Below are 18,222 nucleotides of genomic sequence, written 5' to 3'. Positions count from 1 at the left end.
AAGAAAATACTAAGAAGTAAAGCCTAGATTGTTTGGGAAGCATAATTTGCAGATCCATGGAAGTAGAATTGCCATTATATATCAAGACAAATCTTTCTCATTAAGTTTGATAGCTGAGTCATTACATTAAATTTGAATTTTGAAATAGCCGATATTTGGAGCGTCAAAACTAGCTCCTATGCGAGTAATCCAAGTTTCTTTATCACCAGATGTGACATCATGCTGGGGTTATGCACAGATCATATTGCCCACGCCCATTTTACGAGCGGCCGCGGTCAATTAACCAAATCAGCGGGTCCGCACTCGGTTTGCGACTTCGGGTTCGGACCTCAACGCTTTGAGTGCGGGAAGCATATCCCCCGAATAATCCGCCTCCGAATCCAATCCCGAGTTTTCTTCCCAAGGAGATCCGACAGGGAAACGACCCTGTGGGAAACGAAATATCCGGGGTTTAGGTCCTGGTCGCGACTCGCGACCACTCAAATCCCACGGAAATCCGCCGCCCGCGTGGTAAGACCTTCTAGAACAGAACAAAAGAAGGAAGTTCTTTTTAAAAACCCCATCGTTTCGATTTCTCTCAGCTTAAAATCCAATCCCAGATCTATTGCCTTCGAATCGCTCAAAACCCTGCTCCTCCAATCTTTCTGTGAGAGCTTCCAGTCTAAAGTCCCTGTGAGGGATTAGGATTTTTGGTGATCGGAAGGATGGCGAACATCGACATAGAGGGGATCTTGAAGGAGCTGCCGAACGATGGCCGGGTGCCAAAGACGAAGATCGTGTGCACGCTGGGCCCTGCGTCGAGGTCGGTGCCGATGCTGGAGAAGCTGCTGAGGGCGGGGATGAACGTGGCGAGGTTCAATTTTAGCCATGGGAGCCACGAATACCATCAGGAGACGCTCGATAATCTCAGGATCGCCATGCAGAGCACCCGGATTCTCTGCGCCGTCATGCTTGACACGAAGGTTTGATTTTGGTCCTCGAGATGCTGTCATGTCCTTTGACTGATCGATTTGTATGCTTTTCTGTTTCAAATTGGGAAACTTTGAAACTGTAGATTCGTACTTGGAAAAGATTTAATACGTCCAATTCTGTAGAAATAGCTCGAGGGAAGAAAAACGAGGTCCTTGATTGTAAAGTTTTTTTTTTAAGTTATTATTGCTGTTTTAAACACTGGATGGTACTATAGCAGTTCAAATATACGTCAATTCAATTAATAGTGATTTGCAGCATCCTGTTGCTGATTGAACACGGAGGTTTTTTTTTTTTGCTCCTCTTCTTCTTGGGTTCTAGTGAGATTAGACTGGTATCTACTTAGATAGAAGTATCATGCTAGACTTGCTAGTAGGGTGATATCATGATCTCTATTGATTGAATAAATCTAAACTCGCTAACTATAATTCGGGCCATCACCATAGTCCTTGGAATTGATCCTGGGAAATATTTAATTGGCGAATCTGAAATATATTTTGAATATGCTCTGTTGGGCCTCGGTTATAGTCAGTACTTTTTAATATCTGGACTGCAGGTATTTGCATGATGTGCCTTTTCTCGGGCTTTTGATTTCAAGACCATTATGTTGGGGATTTCATCTTTTCTGGCAGGGTTTGTGCTGCTGGGATTGCACAAATGACGTGTCTTTTGGACTATCTCATCATTTTCAAAAATGTGAAAGTCATAATTTACTCAATATACTAAACGTAGTATTTGCAGACTGTAAGTTTGATAAATATGTACTTTTGTCCTGCAAATCATGCTAAGTTGTAAAGATTAATCTGGTCATGGTCAATTTGGCAAGGTTGAAGAGGTCTAGTTTATTTAGGCACTTACTTGGGTTCTGGGATTCATATGGAGCTTACTTACTGAGGTAAAGCAGTTATTCCAATTTTACCTGTGAAGAAGTCAGCCGGATGAATGAGATGGAAGATGATATGTAGGGCCAAGGAAGAGATTTTAAATGGTAAGCTTGTTGAATAATGTGACCCTCATTCTTCTGGGACTATGAATTTTGAGATGTGTCGCTGAGTAAGGTGATGAGTTTGGTCTCTTCACCTTCCACTCAGGACTCAACCTTGGAAAAAAGATCTTAACTATGATAATATGAGCATAATTAATTGCTTGTAGGTCAGTGCGGTGTGTGACCTTTGTTTGGTATGATATTGATTGGTCTCATTTCTTCAATTTGAATTCCTGCATTTAATGTAGAGAATGCTGTCTAGGATTTTGGATTGATGTACTGCATGCTGGTGATATGCTGGCCTTGCATGAGTCGGTACATTCTTTGCCATGCCGGTGCTCAGAGAAATAATAGGAGGGACATTGTATCACTGTACTACAGGGTTAAGAACATGTAGGGGCATATGTTATAGAAAAAACCTCATGGTATTGTCTAGGAAACAACCTAAACATAGTATGAGAGGCCAGTGGCTGGAGAAATAGTGTTGATGCATTTTATCTTCTGCTCCTTATAGGAATGTTCTCTCTGTACGACTGATTTCAGATTGTATTCGTTTCTAGTCTGTGCAGGTATTGTATATTATGTCTGATTAGATGTCTTTGTGATCTTCTTTATTTTTGCATATTTTATTTTGTTGTATCATATTCAATTCTATTTTATAGGGGCTTTTGAGTTCCTTTCTTTTGCTTTTAGTTTTGACTAGGTATTTCAAGAAATATATTCTCCCATTTCTTAAAAAGAATTAGCTAAGCTTCCCAAATCCTATTATTTTCAGTTAGAATTAAAGGATAACTATATTCTCTGACTTTTTTTTTGCTTTAGCAGCAAATGAAATTCAAAATAATTCTCCGTTGGAGTCATTATAATTGCAGTTTTGTGTGCTACTCACCAATATTCTTCCCTTTTTTACAACCTTTTGCATACATTCTCTCATTTGTGACTACCTCTGATCTATGCTCCTCATATTACCTCAAGTTCCTTTAGTTAAAGAAATTTAGCACCCTGACTAGCATGGGTCTTAATTCCTTTCCTGTATAGATTGTTAGGGCTCATCACATTCTCTAGAAAAGAAAAATCATAGGCTTCAACAAGTTGAGTCACTTGTAAGCACATCATTTAAGCCTGAATCACAAGAAAAATTCACATTTTCCGTCTATGAGAAGTTTGCAGAATCAGGTATGACATGTGTTGGAGACTCCTTTGTGATACCTGGTCTCTCCTAGGACCATTTTGCAAGACATGAATCAAGTAATGGACGAGGTTTCTCTTTGCGTTATGCTGTTTATTGACAAGTTCTACTGTGGAGTGCTCTTTATTCTCTCTGCTGTGATGACTAGTGATGGTCAGAGGAGCTCTCCTCATGGGGCAGATGTTTTGAAACATGTCATTGCATTGTTGAAATAAGAGGTGGGTGCATTATCTTTTCTTAAGAAGTCAAGTTAGGAGCAACAGTGGGCTTCAGAACTACCATTTCTCCATTGAAAGTGTGCATACAAGTAGAGAGCAAAGTTGCAATTTATTTATTTATTTGTTCACATTTGTAGGATTACTCAATATATTTATTGCATGTCCGAATCACACATTTGTCTTGAAATCCTATACGACATGCCTCAAATATGCATGTCACCTCACTTTACAAAATTCTCTTCCACATAATATTGTATCAGGCAGCCAAAAAGTGCATCTTTGACAGCCATTCTTAGTGCAACTCATGAATCTATAGGAATAATAGAATGAGTGTAATCTAGTTAAAATGAACTATGATGTAATAACCTCTGCATGCATTTACCCTTTTTTTATCCTTCCATACTGACCATATTCCGATCTCTAGCTGTCGATATGGGCAACATGTATTGGTTTCATTTGCAATGAACTGGCCTTGACAGTATCATATAACACCAAAGAACAAGCTGTCATAGTTGGAGAACTAATTGAAAATTTTGGAAATTATTCTCACATCCAATCTCATCAACTTACTTGTCAGCCTGAAACTGATAATTATTAATTTAAGGCCATTTGTTTCCGTCCTTGAGGAAAACTATTTCTGGGGATCCTTAGGCTTGCAACAATGATTCATGATCAGTGCTTTATATAAATGTAGTGGAACCATTTTCATAGATGTCAACAAGGTTTAAAATGCCAAATGTATCATACCTTGCTGCCAATCCTACTGCCCCATATTGTATTCCATATTGACTTGTAGCATTGTAGAGGTGTATTATCTGCTCTGGCAAACCATGAATAGATACGGGGAGCACACTATTCTGCACACTATTTTGCTACATGACTGGTATGCCCCTGTACTGCGAGATGTCAAATGTTCGATGTTGATACTAGGAGTTCTCTTTTTGAAAATTTCAATCAAACACTTACTCTTTAAAGCTTGTTGTGAGCTGATATTTTGATCAATTCTACATCTGATTCTTGTTGATGATCAAACAAGTTCGTGTCTACTGATCCCCTTTTTCAGAGGCCAATTTTCTTCATCAACCTAGATTAGGACACTGTCAACCTTCTGTCTACAAGTTTGAGCTATTGCTCTTTCAAGGTATGACCATTTGCACTATCCTCTTTAAGTAGCCATCTAGATGATTAAAACAGTTACCATACATTTGGTATATCTGGTTAGTTGCTTCAATTCCTGCATCCATGCTTTAGTTTTTGGTATGCTTTTGCATGCCATAACTGCAATTGCAAACTAAGAATAGATATGGGGGTGTGTACTATTTCGCTACATGACCGGTATGCCCCTGTACTGCAAGATGGTCAAATCTTGAATACTGATTCTAGTAGTTTTCTTTTTGAAATTTTCAATCAGCCTCTTACTCTTTAGAGCTTGTTGTGGGCTGACATTTTGATTAATTCCACCTCTGATGCCTGTTGACGATCAAACCAGTTGGTGGCTACCGATCCCTTTTTTCAGAGGCTGGTTTTCTTCACCAACCTAGATGAGGGCACTGTCAACGTTCTGTCTACAAGTTTTAACTGTTGCTCTTTCAATGGTATTGCCATTTGCACTATCCTCTTAAAGTAGTCATCTAAATGATTGAAACAGTTACCATACATTTGGAATATGTGGTTGGTTTCTTCAATTCCTGCATCCATGCTGTAGTCTCTGGTGTGCTTAGTTGCATTATAAGTGTTGTAGACAATAGTTATCATTGGACTCTTGAATATCAGTGTGATGAAACTTGGTCAACAGTCGCTACCTTAACCTTTTCTGGAGGTTGTGCCTTAACAATGAGAAGTTATTTGCCATTCATCCTGTTTAAAATCTGGCTGAAATCTCATTTGATTAAATTTTCATTAAAAGGTGGATTAGGGTCTATATAAAGGTAAAGAAGGGAGGAACTGATTGTTCTTTGTCTTATCTTAGAAGAGATATTCTGTTAGATTAGAAGGGTGGATGCAATGAAAGGAATGCCTTTTTATTTTCAGGGAATCGATCCCAGATTGATTATATTCTGAAGTTTTCTTCAACTCACCAGCCTACTTCTTCTCTTGGAAGATCTAGTCATGTCCTAATTGCAAAGAATATATTTCAACACAATCGATTCCTCGTAGGACTATTGAGTTTCTAGTTGTGATGGGTGATCAGTTTTAGAGGGCCAGAACTAAGATTCGACTCGTAGCTATTATCTTCACTTCTTCATATACTTGGCATAGATGTAGTAAGATGACCAATATCGGGATGAGACCTCATGGTATAGGTTATTTACGGATGCATTGTTACTTGGTGATATGAGAACATGTGTAAACAACTTTGGATACGAAATAAACCTGGCTAAAAAAGACTTAATGCCCCTGCAAAAGGACATGTTTCATCTATGTGGATGGTTGATGAGGCTCCTGCCAGATAGCTGCTAACAAAATTGGGATAGGAGTCACAGGAGTAGATGGTAGAAGAAGATCGAAGAGGATGCAGTGATAAGGAAGGGAAGTTTCACTGGAGTTCATGAATTGTTTTGTAATCCTTTCCTACTTTCACATGTTTTGAGGGCATCTCTTCGTTTATTTCACTGGTGCATTTTCTTGCTTGTTTTCCTATGCAGTGGCGCTCATGTGAACTATCAGAAATATGTTTGATTTATCTTGGTTGGATCTTTCTCTCTGTCTCTAATTAAGATTGCTAGATAAGGCAAGCCATAGTGATTGTTATTACCAGAGCCCTTCCTAGCATTTGCACTCGTTCATACTTTCCTGCTTATATTGTTACAGGGTCCGGAGATCCGTACTGGCTTCTTGAAGGATGGAAAACCTATCCAGCTGAAGGAGGGTCAAGAAATAACAATAAGCACTGATTACAGCATTAAGGGCGATGAGAACATGATTTCCATGAGCTACAAGAAACTTCCTGTAGATTTGAAGCCTGGAAATACCATATTATGCTCGGATGGTACTATAACCCTTACTGTCCTGTCATGTGATCCAGATGCTGGAACTGTGAGATGCCGTTGTCAGAACACTGCTATGTTAGGTGAGAGGAAGAATGTCAATCTGCCAGGTATTGTGGTGGATCTCCCAACACTGACAGAGAAAGATAAAGAAGACATCTTGGGATGGGGTGTTCCCAACAGTATTGATATGATTGCGCTGTCCTTTGTGCGCAAGGGGTCCGATCTTGTTCATGTTCGAGAAGTTCTTGGGCCTCATGCAAAACGCATAAAATTAATGTCAAAGGTATGTATTCACCCCCCCCCCCCCCCACCCCCCACCCAAAAAAAAACCATCATGTATGTATATGTCATGCATGTATCTATCATTTATCTCTCATGTATCTATCATTGATCTACTTGTGCATGTATGCCTTTGAGCGTAGGCTATTGTGTATGTAGTTACAAAAATTGCTATGGCACCTTGCTCCTTGAGCAGTTTGTGTAGTTGATTTTCTTAGGACATCACGTATCTACTTATGCATGTCTATGTGTAGGCTATTGTGTATGCAGTTACAAAAATTGTTTTTGCACCTTGCTCCTTGTGCAGTTTGTTTCATTGATTTTGTTAGGACATGCTACACTGATAGTTAATGGTTTTCTACATCTCTGGATTCAGCGATAGAATTTTATATAGTGAACAAGTTCTTCTAAATACTTATATCAGTCTATTTTCTTTTTCTTAATGTTGGTTTGTGTAGGTTGAAAACCAGGAGGGGGTGGTTAACTTTGATGATATCTTGAGGGAGACAGATTTCTTCATGGTTGCTCGTGGTGATCTTGGAATGGAGATACCAGTTGAGAAGATTTTCCTTGCTCAGAAAATGATGATTTACAAATGCAACCTTGTGGGTAAGCCTGTAGTGACTGCCACCCAGATGCTAGAATCTATGATCAAATCCCCTCGCCCAACACGTGCTGAAGCCACTGACGTTGCCAATGCTGTTCTCGATGGCACGGACTGTGTCATGCTCAGTGGTGAAAGTGCAGCTGGAGCCTACCCTGAGCTGGCAGTGAAGATCATGGCTCGGATTTGTGTTGAGGCAGAGTCCTCCCTTGACTATGATGCCATCTTCAAGGAGATGATAAGGTCTGCTCCTCTTCCTATGAGCCCATTGGAGAGCCTTGCATCCTCAGCTGTCCGCACAGCTAACAAGGCCAAGGCTGCACTGATTGTTGTCTTGACACGTGGTGGGACCACTGCCAAGCTAGTGGCCAAGTATCGACCTCGAGTTCCAGTTTTCTCAGTGGTTGTCCCAGTGTTGACAACAGATTCATTTGATTGGACTGTCAGCGACGAAAGCCCAGCTAGGTTAAGCCTTGTTCACAGGGGTCTTATCCCGCTGCTGGCGGAGGGTTCTGCCAAAGCTACTGATTCAGAGTCAACAGAGGTGATACTGAAGGCTGCACTGAAGTGTGCCATGCAGAAGCTGTTGTGCAAACCAGGCGATTCTATTGTTGTTCTGCACCGCATCGGTGTTGCGTCTGTTATAAAGATCTGCATCGTGAAATGAATGATTAATGGATGAAACCAAAAATTTCCATTTATAATGCTGTTTTTGTTTTAATTTGTAGTATATCCTGCAGTCTGCAGGGAAGATCTAATGAGCTGGGTGTTAGAGGAACTCCCATGTCGTTCAGGAGCCTTGTGTTGGTTACTGTATTTCATGATGCAAGCTTTCGGTTGACTATCACCGATTTCTGAGTGTTCTTGAGTAAATGAATAACGAGCTTTGTAATTGAGCTTTCAGTTTGCCGGGAAGATCTTATTATGCATATGAGCTTTGTAATTGAGCAATTTCTGAATGTTCTTGCGAAAAGTATTAGGATTTGTAATTGAGCAATTTCTGAATGTTCATGCAAAAAGATAAATGAGGTTGTTTGTGATTGAGCAAGTATTAGGTGCTTGATTTTAATTGCAGTGCGATTATTGGGGGAGGTATTGGATGCCTAATGGTATTCAGTGCCGGCCCGAGCCCTAGGCGATCGAGGCGGTCGCCTAGGGCCTCGGACCAAAGGAAGGCCTCCGCCTCCGGCCTCCGCCCAGCGAGCTCCTCCAGCGACCAGCGGGCAGCGACAGCGAGCCAGCGACCAGCGGGCAGCGAGCCAGCGACCAACGGTCCTCCGCAACCGGCATCCAGCCTTCCAGGCCAACGGCAACAAGCCCTAGCGTAGCCAACTAGCCCAAGCCCTAGCGTAGCCAACTAGGTAGCCCGTCTTCTCCATCCAACCATCCGCCTGGCACGCCACCGTCTTCTTGCTTCTTAAATCCCAAATAACCAAAGTGGACGGCGTCTTCTTCTTCATCCTTGAGTTCTTAAATCCCTAATCCTCAAGTCACTCAACAGTTCTTCCTCTTCCTTCCCGGCTTTCCGTTCCTCGAATCTCGATAAATCGGTTCTTGAGACTTGACGCCGGCGTCTCTTCTCCAGGTCTGAGGTCTCCTTCTCGTTCTCGGCCCTCCGCGGCTCCGCAGTCCAGCTCCGCCCCTGTTTCCGTTCCGCGGCTCCGCCCCTGTTTCAGGTGAGTTCTCCTTCTCCTTCTGGCTTCTCCAGCAGTCCAGCTCCGCCCCTGTTTCCGTTCCGCGGCTCCGCCCCTGTTTCAGCGGCTCCGTCCCTGTTTTCCGTTTTCCCCTTTGTTTCCGCGGCTCCGCCCCTGGGTGTCTGCCTGTCTGGCAGTCTGGGTCTGGCCGTCTGGGGAGTGGGGATTTCTTACAGTTTGTGGCTTTGTGCCACTGTAATCAATTTGATTATTCTTGTAAGATGGAAATGCATCGATAGCATTGTGTTTCCCCAAAGTATTGCATTCCATTCCCAAATTATGGCCTTTCTTGGCATTCTTGCTATCTTTAGATTCTTGAAGCATTACATTCTGAATTCATCGGTATGCTGTATAGTCAATAGAAATTCACTTTATGATATGTATGAAAGATTTTGAGTCTCAAACTCTTTGATATAGTCCCGTGCAACTTTTTTTATTCTTTTGAGAAGATGATGTCTGTTGTGATTGAAATCTGGCCTGAGGGTAACCACGCACTGGGGAACGGGGGATTTATTAATTATTTTTTGGGCAGAATGTGCCGGCTGCCGGAACTGTGCCGGCAGCCGGCAGCCCGGCACCCATTTCCACTTTACTATTTATATTTCAATGCTATCAAAATTTTTATTGTCGGATTCTTGAAAATAAATTTTATGTCTATTCTTAAAAATTGATAATAGTTTTTCATGTCTAGGGTCTCCATTAAAATTGAGTTCGGCACCGCTTGTTGGGATTTGAGTTCAGAGTTCGTCGTCGAGTCCGGCACCGCTTGTTGGGACTGGAGTTCGTCGTCGAGTCCGGCACCCCTTCTATTGGCATTTCGGGTTTTATCATTTTCAACTCTATTCTATTTTGATTTGTTTGTAGTGATTGTCTTAATTGTTTGGTTTGATAATATTATTTTTGGATTCAAATGTCTAATAGAAAATTTGAATGTGGGTATGAAAAACTCAAAAAGAAAAGAAAAATCGAAAAACTCATTCAATCTCAAAAAGGTGCTTTAGATAGATTTATTGTCACAAATAAACAAAACACTACATCAAGTTCAACTCAAAACGAAATAGAGTTAGAAGATGATATAAAAAGAACGAAACAAATTGAGATTGACAACCAAACAATATCTAGTGAAGAACACAATAAGAAATTAGATGAAGATAGGATAAATAAGGATAGTGTAGAATTTAATGAAACTAGTTCTATTTCTATAAATATATATGATCCTGGTCAATGGAAAAATATTGATACAAAGTTGAGAGATCTATTAGTAGAAAGAGGTCCAATTAGAGATTATGATCTTCATTTTCCTAGGGATGAAAATAATAGACACTTTTCTACTATACATTATATTCGTAAGTTACCTAATGGCGAAAAATATGATAGAAGATGGTTAGTGTATTCAAAGGATTTGGATAGGGTATATTGTTTTTGTTGTAAATTATTTGATTCAAAGTCTAGCACGAGTCAATTAGTCAATGAAGGAAGTAGGGATTGGAAAAATCTAGGTATCAAGCTTAAAAGTCATGAAACAACTAATGAGCATATCATTAGCATGAATAGGTGGATTGATATAGAAGTGAGATTGATAAAAAATAAGACAATTGATAAAAGTCTCCAAGAACAAATAAATCAAGAGAAGGATCATTGGAAAAAAGTTTTATTGAGAATTATTGCTGTTGTAAAAAATCTTGCAAAAAATAATTTAGCATTTCGAGGAAAGAATGAAAAGATCTATCAAAGCAATAACGGAAATTTTCTAAGTTTTATTGAAACGATTGCAGAATTTGATCCAGTAATGCAAGAACATGTTCGACGCATTCAACATGGTGAAATTCACAATCATTATTTAGGTCATAATATTCAAAATGAATTGATTCAAATATTAGCGTCTGAAATTAAAGCTATAATAATTAAAAAGATTAAAGAAGCAAAATACTTTTCTGTAATACTTGATTGCACTCCTGATGCAAGCCATCAGGAACAAATGACCCTAGTTTTAAGATGTGTAGATACTTCAACAAGTCCAGTAAAAGTAGAAGAATATTTTTTAGAATTTTTAGAAGTAGATGATACCTCTGGAAAGGGCCTTTTTAATGAATTTATAAATATAATAGAAAAACATAAACTTGAGGTTAATGATATAAGAGGACAAGGGTATGACAATGGATCTAATATGAAAGGAAAACATCAAGGTGTACAAAAAAGATTATTAGATATAAATCCTAGAGCATTTTACACACCATGTGGATGTCATAACTTGAATTTAGTATTATGTGATACTGCTAACTCATGTCCTAAGGCTATATCTTTTTTTGGAGTAATACAACGAATTTATACCTTATTTTCTTCTTCTACAAAACGATGGAAAATTTTACAAGATAATGTATCTACATTAACTCTTAAACCTTTATCACAAACACGTTGGGAAAGTCGTATTGAAAGTGTCAAAGCAATTAAACATCAAGCTCCTAAAATAAGAGATGCCTTAATTCAATTAGCGGAAACTAGTGAAGATCCTAAAATAAAGAGTGAAGCCATATGTTTAGCTACATATGAGATTGAAAATTTTGAATTCTTATTAGGCATGAATATTTGGTACGATATATTGTTTGCTGTTAACTCAGTTAGTAAGAATTTACAATCTGAAGACATGCATATTGATGTTGCTATAGATCAATTAAAAGGTCTTCTTTCTTATTTAAAAAGTTATAGAGAAAATGGATTTATGAATGCTTTGAATTCATCTAAAGAAATTGCAAATGAAATGGAAATAGAACCTACATTTCGTGAAAAACGTGTGATCCGTAGAAAAAAACAATTTGATGAAAATACTGATGATGAGACAATAAGATCAGCTGAAGAATCTTTTAGAATTGATTACTTTTTATATGTAGTAGATCAAGCTATTTCTTCAATTCAAAGTAGGTTTGAACAATTCACCATATATGAAGATTTTTTTGGTTTTTTGTTTAATTTTAGAAAGTTAAAATCTTTGAATGAAGAGAATTTGAAAAGGTGTTGTCTTAATCTTGAAAACTATTTAAAGCATGGTGAATATTCTGATATTGATGGTCTTGATCTATTTTCAGAGTTAAACGTTTTAAAAGAAATTTTACAAATAGAAACTTGTACCCCTATTGATACTTTAAGTTTTATTAAAAAAACAGATTCTTTTCCAAATGCATGCATTGCTTACAGAATATTGTTAACAATACCTGTAACAGTTGCTTCTGCTGAAAGAAGTTTTTCAAAATTAAAGTTGATAAAATCTTATTTGCGGTCAACTATGTCACAAGAAAGATTAAATGGATTAGCTATATTATCGATTGAAAATAGTATTTTAATGAATCTTGAGTACAAAAGTTTGATTAGCAATTTTGCATCTCAAAAAGCTAGACGGATTATTTTTAAATAAATTTTTAAAATATTTTGCACTTATTAAAATTTATTATTATTATTATTATTATTTAAAAAAAAGGCCTCTCTTAGAAAGTTCGCCTTAGGCCCCCAAATGCATTGAGCCGCCCCTGATGGTATTGAACCATTTTCGAAAACCCTAGCCATCTGCTTGTCAGCTAGCTATCTCCATATTGTGTTAGGTATTTGGAAAGAAGGATGGGATAGCAATATATGCTGTTCTGATACCTCCTTTTTATAATGAATGAAACTACGGTTTGAAAGTCATTATCTTAAATAAAGCATTTTAACTTCTCGTTTTGCCTCTAATTTATATTTTTTTTAACATCTACCTAACTCTAGCGTCTCCTGAGAACCTTTGACATGCATCTGTTTGCAGGTGACACAACCAGGAATTCCAAACCATCGCAGGCTTCACACTTGCGTCCTCGTTCTCTAAATTATCGGTGCATGGCTCGTTAGACATTTACATGCCAAATTCATTTTTTTTTTCTGAGAACAGGGAACACATACAAGAGATCACTTATACTGGCTGATTCAGTGAATGAAATTGGTTATGCTTCCAGACCCCGGTGAGAGTTCAATTTCTGAGTTTCCAACTATCCAATTGAATCGCCTATCCCGTCTATTCAGGTGTGCAACACCGTCACGTTATGGGTGTGACCGATGGGACCAACTCTGGTACATGTTTGGTCTCGTAGTCTCGTTCGATCTCCCATCTTTGTTTGGTGGAATCCATCTAATTAACAGACGGCTGATAAAATTGTAGCACCCTTTATGATTATAATTCACAGTTCGATGCATGCGATGGGGAGCTGAGAACCAATGACTAGTTGATCACGACAGCCTTGATGCATGAATCTGCATTCGATTCGCAACCTCTCATTCGTGGTCATTATAAATCCTCTTATAAGGTTTGGAAAATTTTCTCTTAAATTTTATTCTCATAAAGTAAGAACTAGCTACTTACTATTCCAACCTGGCAATGATTTATTTATTTTTTTTGGTAAAAACAGCAATTTATAAAGCTCTAACGTGAGTACATCCTGCCAAATCACGAGAAAATAAAGAACATAGATAGGAGGGAGCGTCTACTGCTGTAGTCCAAAGGACCTCCCCAGTATACCGAGCAACAAAGGAGGCAACCCAGTATGCAGGCCGATTCGCCTCCCTGACAATGATTTTCAAGACTCGGTATCTACTGTACATCCAAGTGTCCAATGGTCTGGAAAGTTGGTGGAACATAAATTTTGTAAGGGAGCATCGCCTCCCCTCCCCCTCCTCCTCTGCCGCTGCCATCCTCCGGCACCACTCTCTCCCTGCTGCTGCGGCCTGATAGGCATGCAGTGATAATTACCGTTGCTAGTGATAGGCCCACACAGGCGATGATGGTGCTTTTAGTTGTGGTAGAGTATATTATAGGAGAGAGAGAGAGAGAGAAAGAGGGATCAAGAGGAAGAGGAGGAGGAGTGATTCAGTCGGGGATAAAGAAGAATCCCTTTCATCTGTTCAACTTGAATCGCTCAATAACAAATTTAGAAGAAAAAAAATTAAATAGGATTTACATCATCTTTTCTTCCATTGATGATGATAAAACTGAGATATATTATCTTTATTTATAATTGCGAGGTCCGCCCTTTCACAATTTAAGTCAGATTCCTCTTTTCATCTGATAGGATTTACTTTTCTATAATAGGCGACTTCTGTAACACCTGTGCTTATTGTCGCTCCACCAAATTCTTCTAGGATAAAGAGATCGATATGCATGTACAAAATCTTTCTTAAAAAAAGAATTTGGTTTAATTGGTCTGTTTCAGAGTTCCAACAATAAAATTTAGGGCCGATCGCTAGGGGTACGGCTCACTTTAGGGAATGACGCCATGTCGTAGATCTCGAAAAGTTACTGATTAAGTGAAAAAAAATATCTCAACTGAGTATTGTATGACCAAGTTATAGTTTTTAAAAGTTTGGCTCGCGATTCGGCTTTCCAATATGGTAAATCTTATTTTTAGATCTTATCCAATTTCATTTTTAATGGCCAAAATAGTTCATATCAAGTCCAAAGAACCTTGGATATGAAGAAGAAGAGTGAGAGAAGAGAAATCTCGCGGGGCAAAGGAGGAGAGGATGAATCGCTCGGCTTTCTTGATGTGATTATGTTCTCATAGACAATGGCCCTGTGGGTGATCCTATGCATGGATTTGCATGGGTTGGAAACGTGAAATAGTTTCTGGAAAGACGTGCCATGCAAACAAAACCATGTATATACGAGCCCCTCACCACCTAAAGCAATTCCAACTAAGCTATGAAGTGTAAACAAATCTTGCAAGGGCTGCCAAATAGTTCAAGATGAATCATAGGCTGATTACAGTCAGCTTAAGTGAAGGCGTATAATATGGATCAATGTTTTGGGCTCTAATCTCCATGCTTACTCTACATTTGATTAAAATTTTAGGATCTACAATGGAATGTGGACCAAGTACTCATAGATATGCGGGAGGAGATCAGGATGCAGAACTCTGGCACGTGCGGTAGTGTGATAGCTTTTCTTTTACGGCCGGGTCCACAGCATGAAGAATATGATCACTTATTTATTAAAAATAAAAAGAGAATAAGATCGTCAGTGTTTATATTTTCATATATTTTCTAGGATAAAAGATTTGAAATTTCGGGAAAAAATGAAAAATGCATCAAAAATTGAAAATAATTAGAATAACTGTATAAAAGAATTTAAAAAAAATAAAATATTAGTATAATTTTATATATTTGTTGATACAAATCAAGATTATTTTCTTGAAATAATCATCAACAATAAGCAAATCAATCATAAAACTTACAAATGGTCGAATTATCTTTTATTAATTCAATTATCAAGGAATAATCTGAAGAATCATATGGCCGAGAAGAAATCCTGAATAAGTCAAAACTCTCTTTAAACTTTGGAAAACGTTTTTTAAGAGGCACATTAAAAATGGTGAAATATAAAGAAAATATTAGTTCTATAATTAATAATAAGTGGTTTACTGTTTATCTACACCCATCAAGTACCGACCATGTTAATTAGTTCTATATTCTTCAGGTACTGCACCCCACTTCTGCTAATCAATGCAATTTCCAACAAGTGGGTAATAATGGAACTGAAATAAAATAGCTGCCAGTACTCCCACATGATTCAATAAATCCTCTCACATAACGATGATTTAAGAAAACCCAAAACTAATTACGAAGCACCGACTGCAATTAACTCCTTTTGACTTCCTTAGATCCAGTCCATAGAATTTTAAGATGCCAACTCACGAACTAGAGCTCTATATAGATAGATGCGTTCCCCCGAGAGACTGTCCTCGTCCTCGCATAAGTTTGAGCACACGGCCGGTGAGTGAGTGAGTGAGTGCGTTCATTTGCACAAAAGCCATGAGCACCCAAAGGACGCCTTTCCTCCTGGCTCTGCTCTTGGCTTCCTTGGCTCTGAGCAATGCCGACCTTTATGGCAACCCCTCACCTCCACCGCCGGCAGCACTGTCACCGACGGGGCCAGCCCCGCCGCCACCATTTGCAGTGAAGGGTAAGGTTTTCCCTCCAGACTCGACCTTCTGCAACGACCCGAACACCACCTGCTTTGGCAAGACCTTGTCGTGCCCGCAGCAGTGCCCCGAGTTCAAACCGGCCGATCAGAAGGTGAAGGGCTGCTTCATTGACTGCAACAACCCCACATGCGAGGCGGTCTGCAAGAGTGAGTAGCACTAGACCTGATTACAAACCAGGCAATTTTTTGGTTTGGGTAATTTTAGAGTTATGCTCCTGAAGTATATAGGATTCGCAAATAAGAATTTTAAAGAAAGTCTTGAGTTGCATTTTGGCATTACCATTAAGCTCTGCATGTAAAATTTAACCAGAAAGTAAATGGGTCATTTTCCCTCTAAGCTAAATAAACAAGAGAGTGCACTACTTCCTCCCTTCAAGAACGTTGTGATCATCGGAGCATGGCACTAGCTAGTATTTGAAGTTAATATTGGCAAAGTTCTCTCTCTCTGCGTGTGTATGTGCGTGGGTGTTTCTGTCTGAGGAGCGCCAAACTTTTTTTCACCATGGCTTTCAACACTAGGAGTAGGTTCGCGCCAACCCAGATAATTGGAGGAGTTGATATAGAAATATTCAAATATAAGTGGATTTTATATAAATATGATAAGTTTTTGAGGTGTATTGCAAAAGAAAAAGTTCGAAACCTCTTCAATAAAAATATAAAAGGATTAAAAAAAGTTTTAATCGTTTTTACCACAAGTTCTTATAGTGTAGCTGAAGGGCAATGCCTTCGTGAATCGTGACACGTTGTAGCTGTGAAGCTATTGGCTTTAAAAGTTCGCAATAAATCTAAATAAACTATAAAATTTTGATACGTAGATAAGACATCACATGTAAGTGGGAGAGAGTAGCATGACTAAACCACCATCCTTTTGGTGCTGCAGCCCGGAAGCGCAACTGCGAGGGGAACGGCGCCGCCTGCTTCGACCCCCGGTTCGTCGGCGGCGATGGCATCGTGTTCTACTTCCACGGCAAGGCCAACGAGCACTTCACCCTCGTCTCTGACCCCAACCTCCAAATCAATGCTCGCTTCATCGGCCTCCGCCCGGCCGGCCGCCCCCGTGACTTCACCTGGATCCAGGCCCTCGGCATTCTTTTTGGCCCCCACTCCTTCACCCTCGCCGCCACCCCCGGCCTCCTCCTGGGATCCCCGCGCCGACCACCTCTCCTTCTCCTTCGACAGCGAGCCCGTCGACCTCGACGTCGGCCACCTCTCCTCCTGGTCCTCCCCTTCCACCAACCTCCACGTCGAGCGCACCGCCACTGTCAACAGTGTCACCGTGACACTCCCCAGGGTGTTCGAGATCATGGCGATGGTCGTCCCGGTGACGCAGGAGGACAGCAGGATCCACAAGTACGGCATACCGGAAGACGACTGCTTCGCCCACCTGGAGGTGCAGTTCAAGTTCTTCAGGCTGTCCGAGAAGGTGGAGGGAGTGCTGGGGCAGACCTACCGACCTGACTTCCAGAACCCAGTGAAGCGCGGGGTGCTTATGCCGATCATGGGCGGTGAGGACCGCTACTACACCTCATCGCTGCTGTCGACCAACTGCAGGAGCTGCATTTTCTCGCCGGAGGAAAATGTGGCCGCCCTGGAGGACGCCGTCGCCGCCGCTACCTTGGATTGCACCAGAAAGATGAGCAGTGGGTATGGCGTGGTTTGCCGGAGATAAGCATGACATGTCGTTAGCTAGTTAGGAAGGAGAGAGAGAAAGGGAGATTGGGGACCAAATTAAGAAGGTGCATGATTTACTGAATAAATGGCATGGTGCTGCTGCCGATAGTGGTAGCAGCTCATGCAGCTTAATTGGTTTTTAAGTAGTCATAAGTAGTAACTGGACAACAGTTACATGGTATATTTCATATTTGTAATGCCTATATGGAAAGAAAGCTGGACGGTAAGTGTATGGATGGCAACGTAGTTATAATTTGGAATCATTTTACTCTGCGTTTGCAGAGGCTTCGCCAACATTAATGAATAAAGAAAGCCAATTTGAGATGTATTTTGACCAAATGAGAGTGGGCAGATAGCCATAATACATAGTTGATGAGTGTGTAAGTATATATATAGGTAGATTTAACTAGACTCGTGTGGATCTCTACTCCAACTTGGTCATGAGTCTAGATCGGGGGATGATGATTTCATATTGATGATCGCAACTTCTAGCTATATTAAATTTGCTGAGTGAGGAATTTAGGTCATTACAAAAATACACATGAAAATTTTGATAGTGTTTTTTTTATCTCCTTCTTATAAATACCACTGTTAACAAACATGGATGGAACCACCTCAAAAAAGAT

The 18,222-nt window shown here is 39.9% G+C and overlaps 1 protein-coding gene and 1 pseudogene across 1 annotated transcript; both read left to right on the top strand.

Moving 5' to 3' along the window:
- The first annotated feature begins 468 nt into the window (after positions 1–468).
- Positions 469–8,193, top strand: LOC103716417 (pyruvate kinase, cytosolic isozyme). Its single transcript, XM_008804402.4, has 3 exons — positions 469–962; positions 6,173–6,634; positions 7,089–8,193. The coding sequence occupies exons 1-3, from the start codon at positions 705–707 to the stop codon at positions 7,899–7,901; spliced, it is 1,533 nt and encodes a 510-aa protein (XP_008802624.1). The 5' UTR covers positions 469–704; the 3' UTR covers positions 7,902–8,193.
- A 7,500-nt stretch (positions 8,194–15,693) lies between these two features.
- Positions 15,694–17,924, top strand: LOC103718545 (annotated as a pseudogene).
- The last annotated feature ends 298 nt before the right edge of the window (positions 17,925–18,222 follow it).

The sequence above is a fragment of the Phoenix dactylifera genome, chromosome 17 (genome assembly GCF_009389715.1).
Source record: "Phoenix dactylifera cultivar Barhee BC4 chromosome 17, palm_55x_up_171113_PBpolish2nd_filt_p, whole genome shotgun sequence".
Classification (NCBI taxonomy): Eukaryota; Viridiplantae; Streptophyta; class Magnoliopsida; order Arecales; family Arecaceae; genus Phoenix; species Phoenix dactylifera.
Note: the sequence above shows the minus strand (reverse complement) of the source record. Positions and strands in the feature narration are given on the sequence as shown.

Excerpts from the sequence above, each read along its gene's own strand:
- LOC103716417 (XM_008804402.4), top strand. The coding sequence starts at position 705 with ATGGCGAACATCGACATAGAGGGGATCTTGAAGGAGCTGCCGAACGAT. Across the intron at positions 963-6,172 it reads CCGTCATGCTTGACACGAAG|GGTCCGGAGATCCGTACTGG; the intron begins GTTTGATTTTGG and ends ATATTGTTACAG. Across the intron at positions 6,635-7,088 it reads GCATAAAATTAATGTCAAAG|GTTGAAAACCAGGAGGGGGT; the intron begins GTATGTATTCAC and ends TGGTTTGTGTAG.